At 42.1% G+C, this 17235-nt stretch overlaps 1 protein-coding gene across 10 annotated transcripts in view; it reads right to left on the bottom strand.

The window, feature by feature from the left end:
• Window positions 1-17235, bottom strand: part of RBFOX1 (RNA binding fox-1 homolog 1) — a 1537420-nt gene that overhangs the window by 10094 nt on the left and 1510091 nt on the right. For 4 of the 10 annotated variants that reach the window (XM_012805713.1, XM_012805710.1, XM_012805711.1 and 1 more), the window contains one exon: window positions 5834-5886. The exons of the other annotated variants lie outside the window; for them this stretch is intronic. In XM_012805713.1, the coding sequence (XP_012661167.1) occupies window positions 5834-5886 (53 nt within the window). The remainder of the gene's footprint in view (window positions 1-5833; window positions 5887-17235) is intronic. 10 annotated transcript variants of the gene reach the window in all.

Raw genomic sequence — 17235 nt, 5'->3', positions numbered from 1 at the left:
TGGAATCTAAAAGACAGAGCCCTTTCACTCGGGCAACCAATGACATCACCCTTTCTGAATCTTCTCAATGTCATCCCAAACCTCTTCCTATCCTGAACCCCAACCGAGCAGATTTGAAGTAAGACGCTGATACTGGATTCAACAGAGCAGAGCTGAGAGGGCACAATCAGCCCTGCTTTGGGCCATGTAGTTCAGCTGCTCTGGGAGAGTGAAGTACCCGTTTGCTCTAACAAAGGAGCTATAGGCACATTCCCTTTGATGCATAACTCAAGGCCACCTTCCTCTTAAAAATCCTATGTCATGATTTCTTTGGGTCTACTACTGCTGAACCACAATCACCAAGCATTTCTCATTGTGCTTTAAAAGCGCCATGACATCCCACCTATAGTTTAACCCACATGGGGGATGACGTGATGTTTATGTCCTTTACGAAAGAGATCTTCCATACCCCTGGTTCAATGGTAGCTGAGGACTCCCCAGGGCCACAATTCCTGGAGTCACGTCCTGGCCCTGCCACCTCCCACACGTGTGATTGCATATAACACACATGGAACTACATTTTGTCCATAGGAAGCTCTGTAAATGGGTTGCTGTTTTTACTCAGGTGCTTCCCTTGGCTTATAGGCTCCCTTAGCACCCTGAACTTTCCCTATTATAATACACATCACACTTTATTGGAAACAGACCAATTAACCACAAATCAATTTGCTGCATGACAACCTTGCTGAATAATCAGATCACCAAGACGGAGGGAAGACAATTAGATGAGACTCACTAAAGGATCAATTAGGAGAATGGCCAATTTGGAAATTTGTTCTAAATATTAGCTGAAGTTTTAGTGTGGCTGAGAGTGTGTGCAGGTTGAGAAGTGGGACAGGAGGGTGGAAGGAGGTAGTGGCACCCCCTCTCGTCCCCTTGAACTGGCTGAACATTGCTTCTGATAATTACTTAGTGAACTGCCCGGCAGCCTGTCCCATGGAGGACAGTTCAACAGCTTCTGCAGATGGTGGAGGCCTTTTTGCAAACCCCCCCTCACATCCCACATGGCTGATTAGGAATTGGGAGTGTATCCCAGGTTGGCTTCTTCAGCCACCACGATGGGTCCTGGTGTGTGCAGGGAGCAGGCTTTGCTGCTGGAAGGGGAGTCCCAGGCCCCACTGGTGCCCCAATACAACCTCCCTCGGGCGGGGGATGGGCAGCTGGGAGTTCTCCACCTCCGATTTTGTGGCAGAAACAACTAGTTCAAACTGTCTGGTCGTTTTCAGGGAATAAGCTAATTCTGTTAGTTGATTTTCAGCAGAAATGAGACATTTGTCAAATGGACCTAAAACTACACTTTGCCTATTTAACCCACTATCTCCCTTAATGAAAATATGCTCGCTGAAACCTGCCCCCTCACCTGAGCCAGCATAAAACACACACCTGCCACCTGCAGGGGATAGTTCAAGTTAGAGAGACAGGAACAGCGGTAGAGAACCAGCCAGCCTCTGTGGTCACATGGAAATGCTAACACCCCTGTCCTCCAAGTCACGCATATGAACGCTCTAGAAGCAAGATGACCAGCTGGAGGAAGCAGGAGAATCCCTCCTGGAGGCAGAAGGTCAACGTTCCAAGGTCAGGAAAATAGAAGCATGGGGGGGACAGTGTGGCCAGGCGCAAAGCGCTTTGGTATCAGATGCACTCCAGTGTGCTTGTGGGAAGTTACCAAACCTCTCTGGGCCTGAACATAGATTTTTTTTTCTTTTTTTATTCTCCAAAACAGATATGATGGTAACACCTTCCTCATTCAGCTTCTGTGATAAATTATATGCCTCTATATACACACGCAAACATACATAACACATGCTTATATATATGATGTGTGCATATAATTTATGACACTTTGTAGCACACGGAAACGGCCCAATTAATGACAGAAAGTTATCATTACACCTTGAAGAATTCAGCAAAGCCCAGACGGGGGACATTTGCTGTAGGGATAAAGAGCTTTCTTTCTGTGGTCACTAGAAGCCTCTGCGGAAGAGACCGACTATCCTTAGAACAAGAGGGAAGGCGTGGACATTCAACACAGACTGGGCCTCATGTGTTCTCTGTCCGCCAGCACATCCTGTTTGTTGTTCCTTCAGAACACAACTCCAGCAGGAGCACATCCCAGCAATTCCACAGCCACCCGCAGCTGTCTGGAGAGGCCAGGGTCACCTCTCTCTGGACAGCTGCAACTGCTTCCAATTGGTGCCCTTTCTTCTGCTCTGGCAATATTGCAGTCTAGTCTTAAAAAAGCAGTCTGATTAATCATTTAAAAATAAATCAGATCACACTCACCCTCCAATGCCTTTCCATCACACTTAAAATCCCAAGTATTTCCCATGGCCTCCAAGTCCTAACTTGGTCTGACTCCTGGCTACCTCCCAGATATTATGCCTGAAGTACTCACCTGTACTCCTATGCCCTCCTATTCCTGGGAACTTTGACAGTGCCTCAACCACAGGGCCTTTGCACTTGCTGCATGTTACCTGGCTCACGTCTTCACATTATTTAGGTTCGTGTTCAAATGTTACCTGCTCAGAGAGTCTTTCCGTGATCGCTGAACCTAAAACAGCATCACACCCTGTCTTCTACCCCTCCCCCTGCTTTTCCATTCCTTCTGACTATTGTGTAACTGTAGCAGGCATGCTACATTTAAATACGCTTATTCATATACGTGGCTTTGGATCTTCTGTCCACTAAAATGGAAGCCCTTTGCTGGAGGGCTTCTCTTGACTTATTTCATGCTATGCCCCCAGGGCTTAGAACAGTTCCTCAGGCACACCAATGAGCCAATAGATATTAACAGCCTGAAGTTAATTCCCAGACACCTGCCACTATCAGTAGCTTGCATTTCAGCTTCCATTCTCACACAGCCATCTTCTACTGCAACTACGATCCCACCTCGCCCACCCTGCAAAAGTCCTAATAAGTCACAGAGGCAAAGAGACCTCTTGTCTATGAAGAAGGAAAGAAAAAATGTCTTCCGTCTTTAACTATATCTTTTGGAATCCAACTTATCAAAGGTTCCTGCCAGCTACAGAATGAGAAGCTATTCAAATGCACAGGGTGGATGAAGCAGGGGGCTTCTGCCCTGTGCCTGTGGTGAAAAGGCCAGATTCCAGGGATACCAAGAAAGCATGCGTCTCTCAGAAGCAAGGAAAACACAAACAAACAAAAACAAGGAATACGACTGATTGTTCAACAACAGAGTAAGAAATCCATGCCCTGTGAATACGGTCTCATAGACCACAAATGCTAATCATGAAAACCTGTTATTCTGGGGGGCTAACAAAATCCTGGCAGACAGTTTGGCATCCTCTACAAAAACCCCAAGTGCAAATCATCACTTTGTCTTGGGAAACTGCAAGAAAAATCCCAAAGTGCCGCTGTTGGCACTGTTGAATGATTTTCCCCTCAGCATCTCTATCTTAAGCCACAGACAAAACTACATGTTATCAGTGCACCCACCATCGCCAGCACTGGGGTGGTAATGTGTTTTGACAGGAATTTCAGTTATAAAAGCCATCAGGCCCCCCAAACTGATATTTTACGCAATCTTGTTGATTTCTTTCTCCATTTACAAGTAGGGAACTTGCCTTTTCTCCAACCCTGATGTCCAGTAGGTATCAGGATTCAACAGACCTGCCATATAGAGTGTTAGTTTTTTTAAGTAGGTGAGAACTCCCGATAACGGAGCCGTTTAGAATGTGAGGAGTGGGTGCACTGGGTTTATCCAGCATGAGGGAATGAGACTCCCGAATGCTTTTTGCAGAACCACGAGTCACGAGTTTTGTTGACGGAGCAGTTCTGATTTTTCATTTTCACTCTACAAGGAGGGTGGATTGGCTGGAAGATAATCTGACATTTGATTGATGTAGGTGTCTCCTTTTTCATGCATGGTTCAAAATTCAGAGTTCAAATGGAAACTTTATGAAGCATACAACATATTATTAATATGGCCATCAAAGGAACAGGGATATCTCTCTCAATTTGAAATGTGATCAATAGCAATTCATTAAGAACCTACTGAGCAGCCATTCGAAATTAGACAAGGTAGGTGGAAACGCTTGCCATCCACATGCAAACTTTCATTTTCTGTCGCTTCTTTTAGGAAAATTGTGTGCAGATCACTTGCTCACAAGGCAGGGTTTGTTAAGTCATGGAATAGAATCGATACCTATCTATCTTTTAGGGTAACCTTTCCATATTTGATCCATGTTGTACAATATAACCTAAGATACACTGGATCATGCATGGGTTTAACAGGGAAGGTGCAGGCTTGAGAACATCAGCATACCCACAGGCGATGCCTTTTTAACTTTTAAAATCATGGTTCTTTCTCACCCGTGCTCCCATCCAAGAGCAGGCTCTCTGCTTTTTGCAGCATGCTCCATTCTGCTAAGGCTCTTAACACGTCAAACCACTCTTAGATCCCAGGAACGTTCACCTGCCACTCCTAGCAACACAATTAACCATCACTCTTCCGTTAGGCATTAGTGAAGGGTTAATGATGTTGCCACCTCTCACAGTAAGAAGCAGAGGTACGTGGATCTAGAGGTTAAGGGGGGAAATAGTAGGGCTGTCGTCAACTGAGTTTTGTAGAAACAGAGTGTGCCACTGCTTCAAATGAGAGCATGCATACCTCTTGAACTCATCCAGTAAGACTTTATACCATTATATATGCTGAGATAGATCAGATAAATAAAACTAACCCCAGATTTAGGGAAAGGCAGGGCCGGGGACATGTTCCTAGCCTTCTGTCCTCCCTTTCATCATGGTTGCCAAGGACTCTGAGTAGGGAGGGAAGCATTTGCAATCAGCCTTCCTTTACTGCTCCACTGATACAAGGTAGCAGTGAGTGTCTGTCTGTACCGTTCAGCTGCAAGTGTATGTTTTTGGAGGTTATGACATGCTCAACTACAGATGGATGAGCGGGAATGTCCTCCCTCACTGGCTGAAAGTGATACATTGGAAAGATTTCTTGGCAACTGTTTTGGTCACAGTTGAGGCTTGAAAACAAAAACGAAAAGAAAAAAAGGAAAAGCAAAAAGAAATGGGGCGTTAGTTAAGGCACTCACCTATCGTGGCATTTAATCAAGTACTCCCACGCTAAGCAAAGTTCAAATTTAACTGTTCTGAACCATAGCAAAGCAAAAAGACAGGCATTATTTGGATGGACATATCATGCAACTATGAGATTTTCAACTGCCAATGTCCTGGTCTCAAAACAAAAGACTTTGTCTGAGTGGTGCTGCTTCAGGTATGTTTTAAAAGAAAGGAAACAGAGGATCTTCAGCTAATAGAGTACAGATCCCCTTCTTATGAGACACAGATAATTATACTCCCTAATGCCTCCAGCGTTGTAGATTCCATCTTTTACAGCCTATGATATTCCATAAATATCCCAAATAATTCACATATCAATCTCTGTGAACTCAGACATAATACGTCAAAAAACACGGAAGTCACAGGTCTGTTGACCTAATCTCCCTATTCAGTATCATACCATAGAAACATTGATTAGACAGTGAGATTTTATCGTGGATTCATCCAACACAGTCTGACTTTTCTGGACCATCTATTATTAAAACCAGAAATAAAACATCAAAGTTAGCAAAATGCCTAATGTCTTCCTCTATGGCAAGCCTGAAGGCTTCAGCTCTACTCCACAGATATATGAGCTTTTTTTTTTTTTATTTCTTAACTAAACTTTCTAGAGTGACTAACTGCAGCATGTGAAGAAGGAAAAAAAAAAAAGGATACTGAGACTTGGATGGATGCGTCGAGAAGTAGCAATGTTTGTTACCTGCAGAGGTGTTACAAGAAATTTCATCTGCTGCAACGAAGACGAACTGATTTCTGGAAGAGAAGATAAAATTCACAATACTGCTCGCTCAGGGGGAAATGTGCTCTCTGCCAATTGGTCGGATGTGTAGAGATGAGGTGAGGGAAGGGGACTGCGTCTGAATGGGCGTCGTAAGGAAATGTGCTGATGTATCTGGCACTTAGAGAGTTTAGAGAGATCATGAAACGGGCATGCGGGGACCTCTTAGAACGAAATCATGGGGATGGCAGAAAATGGAACATGGACAAGCTCTTGCACCGAATATTAATACTGTGTGTTACCAGAATATCATGCCAGGGTATGTTTCTAAAGCTAGAGCATTTCAAATCGTGCTCCCATGTTGTCCTGGGCTAAGAGGAGATTACATTTAAAAACCTATCAACTACGGATTAGGAAAAAAGGTATCTACTATAAGCTTAGCTAGGGAAGTTGTAAAATTCCAGACTTCATTATTCTAGTGTAATATTACTTTTTTTTTTCTAAAGAAAACAAAATGCTGTCATTTCAGAGAAGAATTTTATGTGGTGCTATGTTATGCATAATAATTTCTCATCCGACTTGCTACATAAAGAAGGTAAGAGAACTCATCAGTTGAAATCAACTCTGTGTGGCCACATTATTTTCAATGATGCTGTATTAAAAAGAAAATTTAAAGAGGAAAATGCTATTTTACTTTGATTTAGTAAATCCAGAAAAATAATAAAACTCTCTTAAGATGTTTCCAGCTGTGATAGGTCCACATGGTAACGTGTTCTAGTTCAGAGGTCCTGTTTATTTTCATAGAAATAAGAATGTTGGCATCAGGCAGATTATAAAAATGGCCCATTGAGGTTAGGGAGGCTCTTAAATGCCTCAGCGGCAGCCTCGAGAGGGTTTGGGTTCTCATTTGTCAAATTTTTCCTGTGTATATAGATCATTACGAAACAAAACAAGATAAAAGGTTGCATTTTTTTTTTTTTTTTGTCTTAGTGTTATTGCTTTTGTTGAAATGTTTCATGCTTCAAAAAGTATCTGGCGATTGAGTGTTTCTTGAAACATCTTGAGAAAGTTTCATTGTTGCAAGAGATACGCCCTGGAATATAAATCGTGCTGCCATGTGACTATTTCCTAGAATTTAACATACAGTTGACAATTCTAGTCCTCTCTACACCAATAAAATCTAAACAAAATTACATATGCTGTAAGAAGAGTATTTTTAAAAATGTGTTTCTTCTACAAAAGTTACATCTAATTTCCTATACCATCTTTCTTAAAACAATGCAGTAATTTCATCAGGGTTTTGCTATCTCTGTTCTACATTGACCTCTGAACCCCATCGATATCCAGCTTTATATTCCCTAGGTTTGAGGAGCAACAAAATCAATATCCCTGACAAGAAAGGAGATATTTTGGCTGGATATTTGTTTTGACTTACTCACCTTTGATGTACGCAAGACCTAGGCACTCCTAATTATGGGTGTGGTATGGCTGGCACACTAAATATGTACTTGGAAGCGCCTCTCCTTATATACAGCTCTCAAGAAGACAACTACCATAGTCGATAATGGATTACCCAAAGGGGCAAGCTCTCTGAAGTAGGCATTCACATACTTAGGAGGCAGAACTTAATTAGCTAGGCAGCTCTGTCCAATTCCTGACCCCAGGAGAAATTGCTATCCTGTGTCTGTTCCACTTCTGCACATTCCCTGAGAAATTGTCCAAGGTGCTGAACTAGAGGAAAACCATGTGGAGTCAACTGGACAGATGTAAAGTGCTGACTAGATGAGTGGGAAAAAATTGGGAAATGCAACCTGCAAAAGTATGATTATTAAAAAATTAGCCGTGTTTTTTAATTATTCCAGAATTTTATAATATACGAGGGTGCCCTTGAAAATATTCTTTTTGAGACTATGTATGAAAAAGCTACCATTCATCTATTTCCTTCCTTTTTCACTAACCTAAACATTTAGAATTTTTTTTTACCTGCACTGAGCAAGTTTCTGAATAAAAGGGACTATTCCCTTTCACCTTCTTCAAAGCAATTGGTGTGGATGACTTCTGACTATAAAATCAAATCTACCTCAAAGCACAAAGAGTTATCACCAATAGTGATATTCAAAATAATATGTCACAGACTCTCACAGAGTTAGAAAAAAAAAAAAATTTTTTTTTTACTATGTTGCCCTCAGTAGAGTGCTGTGATGTCACAGCTCACAGCTCACAACAACCTCAAACTCTTGGGCTTAAGTGATTCTCTTGCCTCAGCCTCCCAAGTGGCTGAGATTACAGGTGCCTGCCACAACGCCTGGCTTTTTTTGTTGTCATTGGAGTTGTCACTGTTGTTTAGCAGGCCCCTGCCAGGTTTGAATCCCCCTGCCTTGGTGTATGTATGTGGCTGGTGCCATAACCACTGAGCTATGGGCGCTGAGAAACTGGTAGCTGTTTCAATGCAATAATTCTGTACTGTTTTATTTTTGTAATCCATATAAATAGCCCCATCACATCTCAGAAAGGTCTCCATCAAGTCAGAAAAGTTCCTTTCTATAGAGTTCATTAATTCCATGAACTCAACCTTTGTGACCACCCCTCCCCTCTGAACTACGCTTTCATAATTAATAACGTGCCTGCCAAATCAGAGACAGTTCCACATCTTTGGTTAGGCATCTTTGAGGCACAGATTTCATGTTGGTGTCTGTATTAACTATACATGCCATTTTTGTGGATGGTTCTGTTTCTCCACCCTTGCCCTTTAATACAGATGACTTAGAGGGCTCATAAATGGATCACCTAGGATCACTCTAGGGAGCCATTTATCCCAAATGCCCAGAAAGAGATAGGATCAAAGGGATTAACAAGAAAGCTGAGAGGTCTGCTATTCCCTAATAAATTTAGGAAAAATGAAATAATCAGAGCAGTGCAGGTGTGCTCTGCACAGCGGGGCCATCTCCAAGGAAGAAATAAAAGGCTTTTAATAAAAAAATAATTAATAAAAAAAAGAAATAAAAGGCTGGAACCAGGGTCTGTGTTTTTATGTCAACTCCAGCTTACTCTCAACACAGACCCAAGGATTGAACTTGAAAATGCACCTGACTTTCAGCAAGCTGGTTTGTTCCATGTTTGATAATGATAAAGTCTGTCTGAGTGGTTATCCACCTTGGATGTACACTGAGACTATTTGGTGCACTTCTAAAATTTCTGGTGACTGGGCTACATTTAAAGCCAATTAAATGGAAACCTCTGTAAGTAGGTCCCTGACATAACTAGTTGTTAAAGACGTCCAGGTGATTTTAATCTGCTAATGTTCTAAGCCTGAGAATGTGTGTCTAGTTGAATGTTTCCTGTCTCAGCCTCTCCTGACCTTCACAGAGAGAGGCTGACAGTGCAGTCATGGGAGGCCCTCACTCCTGTGGGTTGGGGCTAACTGAGCAGGGTGGGATCTGGGAAGAGCCAGAATGCCGCGAATACAGAGTGGTGAGGGAGTTGAATCATGGAATTTCTTGCAACTTTTGCTTCCCTCTGTAACTTCTATTTGGCCTCCAGGGCAGCCCGAGCTACTTGGATATCTGAAGTCACACCCACATCAACTTGATACTGTGTCTGGAAAAGGTTACTTCTAGTTTCTAGATGCTGACTTTAAAACTCTAGGAGAAAGGACATTAAAACTCATTCTGGAAGAGAAGCTGGTCTGCAGAGGCTTTCAAATCATACTGTGCATGAGATTCCTCCCCTCTTCCTCTCACTGTACCATTTCCGATGGCTTTACCCAAGATCATCTTTCCTTTTTCCTTCTGACTCTGCATCTAATTCTATCTCTGCCATGTCTTTCATTATAAGCTCCTATTCTCTACCTCCCCTTCTCTAAAATTTCTAAAACTTCTCTGAAGCATCACCTGGAATACTTTTTTTTTTCCTGAGACTTTAGTCAGCATCAGATAAACTAGAACACTCATTAAAAACACGTTCCTGGGTTTTCACCCTGATCATCTGAATCAGAATTTTCCAGGAGAGAGATCTGCTAATTTACACGTTTAGCAAAAACGCAGGCCTGGCTATTGGGGGGTTTACTATTCTCTACTCTGTTCTAGACAGCAGGTGCCCTTCGAGGGAATCATGACCCCAGGTCGTGAAGAAGTTTGGGAAATCTTGTTGAGAAATCTGCAAGTTCATGTCCATTTTCATTGCAAATATTCCTTGTTCCAGAAAGACTGTTTTACTTGGGAAGGCTCTGCAGGAGAAGAACTGCTAATTTATGAAATAAAGAAATGGTCATTGATTGAGTACAATAGGGAAGGCTACTGTGCCCTAACAATTAGGAATTTAATACCTAATGGGCCCTTATCTATGGGTGGAAATTGCTGAGTGTTAGGCCTAAGTATTCATTCATTTTTTTTTTTTTAAGCAATCTCTTCTCTGTGTAAAGGACAAAACAGAGGCATAGAAGTGGTATAATGTGAGCAAGTGGCTAAGTGGTTGCAGTGAAATCTGAATACTATTGACTCAAGTACCTGGGAAGGTTCTCCCCAGGGGCAATTCACATACAGGATATTCAACCAGCAATGGGTGTGATGTCTCTATGGAGCTACGTCTTAACATTGCTCTGAATCTGCAGTTCCTCTGAGAAAAAATAACAGAGTCCTCTAATTACTCTGTGATTGAGGCTGGAGAGAATCATATTCCACTTTAACCATAACTGGAGATGATGGAGTGGCCCATGCTATGGTCTTTGTTCTTACTCCTTTATCACCAGAGTTCCTCATCTCTGGAGACGGTTGTCACAGACCAACCACCTAGACTCTGCCTCAGCCGGTGGTGCCTTGGAACGAGCTCTGTAGATGACTATGGAACACTCTCACATTCCACTTCCTTCCCTTAGGCTAAATCTCATCTCTTTGCAATCTTATTTCTTCTAAAAATTTACCCATGGCTGAATTCTCAGAATCAATTAAAAGTAGAGGCCAGCCAGTATTACTGGATGGAATATGAGAAACTAGCTATCAACTCACAGAGTGAACTTCTGGTATAGGCAGGTGGAAGGCCAGAGGCCAGAAGTCTCCTGCATTAAAAATAATACTTGTTGGCCGGGCACAGTGGCTCACGCCTGGATTCCTAGCACTCTGGGAGGCTGAGGCGGGTGGATTGCTTAAGCTCAGGAGTTTGAGACCGGCCTGAGCAAGAGCGAGACCCTGTCTCTACTAAAAATGAAAAATTGAGGCCAAAGGATTGCTTGAGCCCAAGATTTGGAGGTTGCTGTGAGCTATTATGCCATAGCACTCTACCCAGGGCAACAAACTGAAACTCTGTCTAAAAAAGAAAAAAATCTATATATTTTAAATTTCCTTGTTAAAGATTCTGGTCACTTCTCATTCTTTGGCCTCTTCTTTCTGCTATTTTGCTATTGTTAAAGAAAACTCAGGATTGATATCATTCACAGCAAGACTCTTTTTGCATCTAAATCTATGACTATTGAATCTCTGCCCCTCCCTCCCCCCCCCACACACTCTCTCTCACACACACACACACGTATTTAAACCTCTCCATGGACATCTAGTAGAAAATCTCTACAGGCCAAGAAGCTGGTCTTCTGGCCTGGTGGATGGCAGCCAACATGTACCAAGATAGAATCCAATTCATTCTACCTGTAGATTCCAAGGCATCCAAAACTCAGCTAGGACTTTTAAAAAATAAAACACCAAGGACAAGATCCATTCAGCAACCATTTAAGTCAGAATCTTTCAGAGCGATTCCCATGGACAGGCACACCTGGAAAAGCCCTCAGGTGATTAGCTGCACCCTGTCAGTCAGCACTGAGAACTTATATCTCGCTGTACCAGTCCTCTGTACGTCTGAACATATGTGTCCTGTCTCTGCAGGACATAGAGACTTGCGTCTCCCAGGCTGAAACTAAATCACACTAGTTTGATTGTAATAGTTAATACATGTCATCATTAATATTTTCATTATTGATAATCATAGCATAGTAATTACATAATGTATGATCAATAATTATTTTATAACTATGCTTTATCGGGATGTGTAAAATCAAGGCGGAAATTTGTAATAATCAGGTTACTCTTCTTACTTTTCTTAAAAGTTGCTGGGAGGGCCACATGGAATTCAGCACAAGTGTTTTCAGAATATCAAACAGAGCATGCAGAGATAAGATGCTCCTATTAAAATTCTTGTTGCTGGCTTTACTTAATAGTTAGTTACTTATGCTATTCACTCAATCCTCAGACAGTGAATGAGGAGTTTGCTGTATACTAGGTCCTGATAGATAGCACTCAGCTCGGTGCTAAGCCGAGGGGACCTGACACTGTGCTCGGGGCCTTTAAATCACTGTGGAGTCTGTGAATTGGGCTTGCGTGTCCTGGAAGCTCATAAACTAACTTATATGTCAGTTTTATCACCTAGAAAGGGGGACCCGCTGGTAATCAGAATTTTGCCTCCCTTCCTACGTACAGTACTAAGACTTGTCCAAATGGTACAAATCCCATTTAGATTCATCCCCCCCCAAGCCCTGTTACTTTTATTCATAATTTAGTCTTGTGTCATAGGTAGTTCAATGGGCCATGGCAATTGTGGAATGAGAAAAGATATAAAAGATATAAGCAAATAACCAAATAGATTGGCTACAGAATGCTCTACAACAGCGGTTCTCAACCTGTGGTTGCGACCACAGGAACTGTATTAAGGGGCTGTGGCATTAGGAAGGTTGAGAACCACGGCTCTACAAAGACCTACACTGGTCCCTTGTGGAAAAAGGGGAGATACATTAAAATACACTTAAAAACAGTTAGACACAGTTCCTATTGCTAACGTTCCATACATTAAGGGGGAAAAAAAATGGAAAAAAAGACAAGGGCTGTGAAACTGTCCCTGAATCTGTAGAATTTGAATATTCCACAAAAAAAAAGCTCTGAGTTTTGGAAATTCAAACCCAAGCGCATCTCCGCTTCCTTCTGTCCTTCCAGTTCTCCGAACATTCAACATTCTTCTCAGTTGCCATTACACTTCTTTCCTAGGCTCAGGCAGAGACAAGTAGCGGTGAGTCTGAAAGCCAGGCCCCGTCTTGAGCGAGCTGCCTGCCAGTAGGAAAGTCCTTTCCCTTTTCCGGTCCTCAGTTTCCTCATTTGGAAAATGGGTATAAAAGATTGCACGCCCATCTGAGCAGATTGAGACAATGAATGTGAAGTCACTTTATTGGAGAAAAAAACAGCATTTTTTGTTTGCTTGTTAGTCAGTGTAGACACCACAAAGGTGTCTAGGAAGAGAACAGGCAACTGGTCTTACAAAAAGCCAAAGCCAAAGCTGCGGCAATTTGGGGGGTGGGTTTACACTGGGAGGAGGAGGATGGCCATTTCCCCTCCAATGCTCCATGGGCAGAAGGGAGAATTAGTATCCAAGGAAAAGGACGAGAAATAAGAATAAGCTATTTGACCTCATGGTTCCCCATGTCTCCTGCCCCAACCTATTTTTATATTCCTAGGGTAGAAGTCAAGATTAAAAACAAACCCAAAATTATTTAGTCAAAATTTATTCTAACTCATAAAACCTATTTCCATGGGTAATTCTTTTTTTATCTTTTTTTTTTTAAATCATGAGCAATATATATATATATATATATACACACACACACACACACACACACCCCCATCATTCATCGATGCTGGTATTACTACTATTATTACTGCTGCTAATATCCTGAGTGCTACCGTCAGGCTTGTTCAAAGGGCATTCTGTTCACTAGCAGTTCCTCCTCATGACAACTCATGACCATTCATTATTCCCACTTTGTAGATGAGGCAGTTGAAGATCAAATAGATCAGTGAGTCTGCCTAAATTATCTCCTGGAGTAAGTAATTCTACTGACATTCAAACCCTGGCCTAAATCTCAATCTGGGATTATATTCTACACATCAACAGAATGATTTCCTAGTGCATATGTACATCAAAGAGTACATACAATCCGTATAAAAAAATCTGTTTCCGAATCCTGCCACAGCCACATGTAAGTCCTGCGCTGCTGAGCAAGAGGCCCAGATTGCTGGTGTTACAGTGGATCTTACAAACGGCCTAGGCTACAAATGACCTTGCACTTTTAAACGTATTTAAGTTAATTTACTTGCTACTGCCTCTACATATTCTATGCTTACAAATCCTACCAAATACGCGAAACCATCTGCCAGTCAGCAAGTGACTGGTTCCTAACACCTGCACCACCTCCAGTTAATCCCGGTCACCTCCTTTTACCTTTCTCATTCTAACTGGTATGACGCTCTTGGTAAAGGTAAGATTAATCAGATAGGACTTTCCCGGGCCCATTTCACAGTGGTGTGAATCTCTTATGCAATCAGCACCAAGATTATTAGCTTCATTCACTCTCACCACTCACAGACCTCGAGGGGGAGGGAATAAAGAAAGAATTGTGGCCACAGGCCAGCTGAGGGGAGAAGGTACCAGGGAACTGATGATGATCCAAGTCCAACCATGGACGGCTCTTCCCTTCTCATAGAAGACAGAAGAGCAGACGGGGTGGTAACAAACCAGCAATGTACAAAAACAAATCTCTTAGGTCCTGCCAAGCTTCTGGAGGGAGAAGCCTGTGCAGACATTGTTACTGATTGTGTACTGGACTACAACTGCAAGTGTCTTCCAAAACAGCACTTCTCAAACTTCGCCCAAACCACTCTGGAATGTTGAAAGTGCATGTTCCTATTTACAGGGCTGGGGATGGGACATGAGATTTTGCATTCTCGGGAGCTTCTGATGAAACAAATGTTGTTGGTCAGGAAAACACACTTTGCACAGCAGACTCTTAAGAGTTTGGAAATGAGCCACTCAAATTTTGAAGTTTCAGAAGAGGATAAGGTAGTCACCTCTTTCATTCATTTGTTTTAAGTTTGCAAGAGCGACTGAATACAATAAAACAATAGTATGGAGGGGAGGCACCTGGAGATCAAGGGAGTAGGGCGCTGGCCCCATATGCTGGAGGTGGCAGGTTGAAACCCAGCCCTGGCCAAAAACTGCAAAAAAAAAAAAAAAAAAAAAGACTAGTATGGAAACTGTCATTCTGGGAACGCAGTGAAGCTAGTATTTCCAGAATGAATTTTTTCTTTTTTCAAGGCAGAGTCTCACTTTGGCCCCCTGACTAGAGTGCCATAGTGTCATAGCTCACAGCAACCTCATGTTCTTGGGCTCCAGTGATTTCTTGCCTCAGTTTTTCTATCTTGCTCTTACTCAGGCTGGTCTTGAACTCGTGAGTGCAAGCAATCCACCTGCCTCAGCCTCCAGGAGTGTTAGGATTATAGGCGTGAGCCACTGTGCCCAGCCTTCCAGGATGAATTTTTAAAGTGTCCCCAGCCCCATGACCTGGGCTTATATTCTATTTAGTAGATGTAGTCCCAGTCCACAGTCCCTCTAAGGATGTAGAAATAGGGAAGAAAACATTCTAAAATTTTAAATTATAAAATTAGAGCTGTGAAAGGAATAAAAAAATTCAGAGGATGCTAGAATCATAGTTTTCCTTCTAAAGAAATTCCAGGTGTGCAAAAAGTAGTGGGGCCCACTGATTAAGGTTATCAGATGTGCTGGGTATATATGTAGGCCAAAACATTTTAATCTACATTAATTTGTTAAGAGGAAAAGATGTTTGGTTTTGATTACATTTCAACTCTCTGAAACTCATTAACCTATTTTAACAGTCACATGTCACAATGCAGCAAGAATTAACCAGGAAATAATGACAAAACGGACTACTTACTCCTCATAGAGATTCTCTCCAGCTCTCACGCAACAAACCCTATCCCCTCCAATCCTCATTATCGTCCCTACTCTAAATGTGTTGCGTGTTAATTAAATCAAAAATGCACTACAGTTTCGAGAAGAGTCTAATTTCAGAGGGATCAATTGTTGTGCCTTACACCATGGAAAAATTCATAAGAAGCCATTTATTCCTGTCTACTGACTGTTCATGTGCGTGTACTCCACACAGATATGGCGTAAATTTGAGGTCATATTTAAATAGAAATCAGTTCTTCTGGCAAAGCATTCAGCTTGCGTTGATAGGTATAAAGTCAGACCTTGCTGGCTTTAAAGGAAATACTAGGCACCCTTATAAACCCACCTTACCTCCAAAGATAGCATCCATGGCATACCTCCTAATGAAAAATAAATACATCAATAATAAAACCCAACCGACCCACCAAACCGGGAAAACCAAGGCGAGGAGGGGATGGCGTTTAATTTTTATTTTTGTTGTATGCACAAATGCTTCCCGAGCTACGATTCCATCTCACGTCTGTCCTCTTCTACTTAATTCCTGCCTTCTCCGAGGGAAGTTCTCTAGCAATGGCAATGGCTCATCACAGACCTGCACCTGCGTGCTCTCCACAGACCTACCTCTGGAAAGCATTAGGCTTTCTCAACCTGCCTCTGAACTCTTCACAGCTGAAGGGCTCTTCTGGCTCTACTTAAAAGATGGACTTTATTTGCTTTTTTGTGGCCTATCAACTCAATGGCCTGCAGCCTGCTAAGTGTGTAATTAGCCCATGACACGGCCAAAGGAGTTGTTACACCTTGTCTTGTCACTGGCAAAAGCATCTACCCACGTGGCTGTGACAGCTATGGTCTGCTGGGTTTGGAAATTCCTTTAATATCTCCCCAAATCCTTGTTGGTCCAGTCTGTTGATTATTACGGGACTGGTTCTTTTATTAAATTGCTTCAATTACATATTCACCCAGTAGTGCGTAACAGTTGTTAAGAAGCCATTATAGATTATAGACCAAAGGCAATGAGTTCTTGCAACTAAAACTTGAGCCATTTTTCTCCTAACGTGTGTGAGGGATGTCTAAAATAAAAAACAGAAGCAGCTTAGGAAACACGTCTGTCAGGAACAGCCATGCTACGTCTTGGCGGTGACCGCTCGGCACCCCAAGATCCAAAGATTACAAGGGTGTTGCTATCAAGATTGTTACTATGAAATTAGTGACAATCTGCAGAGATTATTATCATAATTTTTTTTTTTGGAAATGTCCAATCAGAATCAATTTCAAGGGAGGACTCCCATAGATAGTGGAAGTTTTATTAAAGAAATGTGTTTTGCCTGGCACATGTGCGTACTCAAGGGAACCTCACAGGCATACAGGATCCTTTCTAGTTACCCTAAAGCTGTCTGGAACAATTCACTTTCTTTTCCCAAGGCGGGGCCCCAGTCACCAAAAATCAAATGACTCTGTTAAGAAAGTGAACTTTGAATAAGAAAAACTAGTAAGGATAAATAAAAGCAAGAGTACACACACACACACACACACACACACACACGTAAGTTTGACTTGGAGTTCTAATAAAGAATTGGAAGTCCTTTTGTAGACACTGGGGCACAGAA

This window comes from Otolemur garnettii, unplaced genomic scaffold (genome assembly GCF_000181295.1).
Source record: "Otolemur garnettii isolate 467f Iridium unplaced genomic scaffold, OtoGar3 scaffold00044, whole genome shotgun sequence".
Classification (NCBI taxonomy): Eukaryota; Metazoa; Chordata; class Mammalia; order Primates; family Galagidae; genus Otolemur; species Otolemur garnettii.
Note: the sequence above shows the minus strand (reverse complement) of the source record. Positions and strands in the feature narration are given on the sequence as shown.